At 40.4% G+C, this 2,519-nt stretch overlaps 1 protein-coding gene across 1 annotated transcript; it reads left to right on the forward strand.

Moving 5' to 3' along the window:
• The first annotated feature begins 1,334 nt into the window (after nucleotides 1-1,334).
• On the forward strand, nucleotides 1,335-2,519 carry WOX4 (WUSCHEL related homeobox 4). The gene is made up of 3 exons (XM_089621021.1): nucleotides 1,335-1,581; nucleotides 1,660-1,944; nucleotides 2,034-2,519. The coding sequence occupies exons 1-3, from the start codon at nucleotides 1,393-1,395 to the stop codon at nucleotides 2,259-2,261; spliced, it is 702 nt and encodes a 233-aa protein (XP_089477147.1). The 5' UTR covers nucleotides 1,335-1,392; the 3' UTR covers nucleotides 2,262-2,519.

Here is a 2,519-nt window from a genome sequence, read left to right on the forward strand (position 1 = left end):
TGATATATCTATATTGGGCAAAACGTTTTATCACCAAAGCGATTATGTCAAACTAATCTGTTTAAATCTTTTAGAAACACAATTGATTAAATTAATCAAAGCGGGAGTGGTAAATTGGGAGGAAAAAGTTGTGTTTAACTGGTTGCCTATTTGGGTAAAATATATTTAAATAAAAATAAATGGTCCACCCAACAACTGGTCGACCCAACAAACACAAAAACAGTGACACGCATTATCAAATAATACGACGTGGACTCCCGAGGCGAAGATAAATAGACGAATAAAGTTATTATAAGAAAGGCTAAACGGAACGGTCATGAATATATATTTATTGATGTTACAGCCATAATGGCACGTAAACGCCCACCAGGTGTTTGTGATAACTCCTTACGGCGTTCTCGAACGAGCTAAGCACGTGCACCGTCGCACGTGTTTCATAAACGAAACATTTCCGTGATTCCAATTATGATTAACTATAATATAGTATTATCATTACGTGACGACCAGTCTTACTTGAAAGAAAAAAAAAACTCATCATTCCTGAACAGCGACTTCTAGTTCGTGAAGTACGTAGTTTCGTAGTAGAAAATTTTCTATTTATAAGTATATATGTTCCAATGGGATGTCAAAGTGGGGTTTCGTATGGCGGTTTTATAGAAATAACATATTCTACTGTTTGGGAAATTGGAGCAAACAGTTCTTTCCCAAATAAAGAGAGGGAAAAGAAAGTTGTTGGGATATAATATGGCATTCAGGGAGATTTTGGGGTATGTGTATGAGTGTGTGTGGTGTATATATGCGTCCTTAATTTATATATTTCAAACATTCAGTCTAGTCTATCCATACATATTATATTATACCAAAAAAAAAAAAAACAGACGGCATTCACTTACATTTTCCACATATGTATATCCGTATCTTGAAAAGTAGAGGGTTTCCCATGTTCAAGTTTTGGGATTGGAAGAATATATTTTTTCCATTTATTCTCTCTCTTTCACTCAATGTTTTCTCTTTTTCACTTTATTATTATAGGCTATAGCACACAAAATAATTTATATAAAATAAAAAAAAAAATAGCAGAAGAGAGGCCACCGAAAAGCACGTACACCTTATCATGAAAGCGAGAAAAACACGACCCGATTTGACGGGCCAACCCACACGCACATACACACAATATACCAATCTCTCCGTTCTCACACTCTTACTCTCTTTTCCATTTTTTTTTTAAACAAAAAAGAAAAAGAAATGATAATAAGTCAACCTCACCTCATGATTTGGTCTTGGTTATCCCAAGCACAACACATTTCCCTCAACTGGCCTCTCTTTCTTTATTGGATGTATATATATAGCGAGAGGAGATATGCGTGAAAACCCTCACACGTTTCATTCGGAATGATAAGCATGAAGGTTCACCAGTTGGCACGTGCGGTCTGGTCCGAATCCCACGAACTCCCTTCTCTCTCCCTCGGCTGCAAACGCCTCCGACCACTCGCCCCCAAACTCCAACAACCCAACCCTTCCTTCGATCTCAAGAGCTTCATTCGTCCCGACGACGACAAAAAGTCCAAAATACCCCCGCAGGTAAGGACCCGTATATTATACTTCACCCCTAGCTACGCGAGTCAGAGTCGAGTTGTGACACGTGTCTTGTTGTGACAGGTGGAGACGCAGCCGGGAGGGACGCGGTGGAACCCGACTCAGGAGCAGATAGGGATACTGGAGAGTCTTTACAGGGGAGGCATGAGAACCCCCAACGCCCAGCAGATCGAGCACATCACGGGACAGCTCAGCAAGTTCGGCAAGATCGAGGGTAAAAACGTCTTTTACTGGTTCCAGAACCACAAGGCCCGCGAGAGGCAGAAGCAGAAGCGGAACAACCTCGGACTCGCCGCTCACTCCGCCAGATCATCGCACGCTCACATTTCCATCGCCTTGAACCCTAGGGTAAATAATCTAAACCCTCGTATCATTTATTAGTTATTAACGATAATATCATTATGAACGGTATTTGTTTTTTTTTTGCGTTTATTTAGGGCGGCGTGGAAAGAGAGCGTGGAGATAGCGTGAGTCCGTACAAGAGGAAGTGCATGAGCTGGGGATCCGAGTGCTTCGATATCATGAGTAGTAAAAATGAAAATATTACCAGTAGTGTAATTAGTGGTAATTGTAATAGAAGAGTAGGTAATTGTGATGAGGATGGTGATGAGCTGGCGGGAAGTAGGACTCTGGAGCTATTCCCATTGCACCCCGAAGGAAGATGAATAACTACTAGTCTACTACTACTAGGTTTTAATAATGATAATAATAATAATACTTCTTGATGATCATTATATCATTTTCAGCTTTTATTCACGTCCTCTCATATATATGCTTTGGCTTCGGGAAAGAAGAAAAAGAGAAGTTGTCTCTCGCACTCTCTTTTGTGTACTCTCTAATCTCTGCGCTGCCTTATTGGAACCAATTAAGCGCGCTTTGTCATGACTAAGAGCTTTATTCCAATTCTCTGTGCTGGGTGGGTA

The sequence above is a fragment of the Urtica dioica genome, chromosome 7 (assembly GCF_054948205.1).
Source record: "Urtica dioica subsp. dioica isolate 48M chromosome 7, U.dioica_male_clone48M_v1_H2, whole genome shotgun sequence".
Lineage (NCBI taxonomy): Eukaryota > Viridiplantae > Streptophyta > Magnoliopsida > Rosales > Urticaceae > Urtica > Urtica dioica.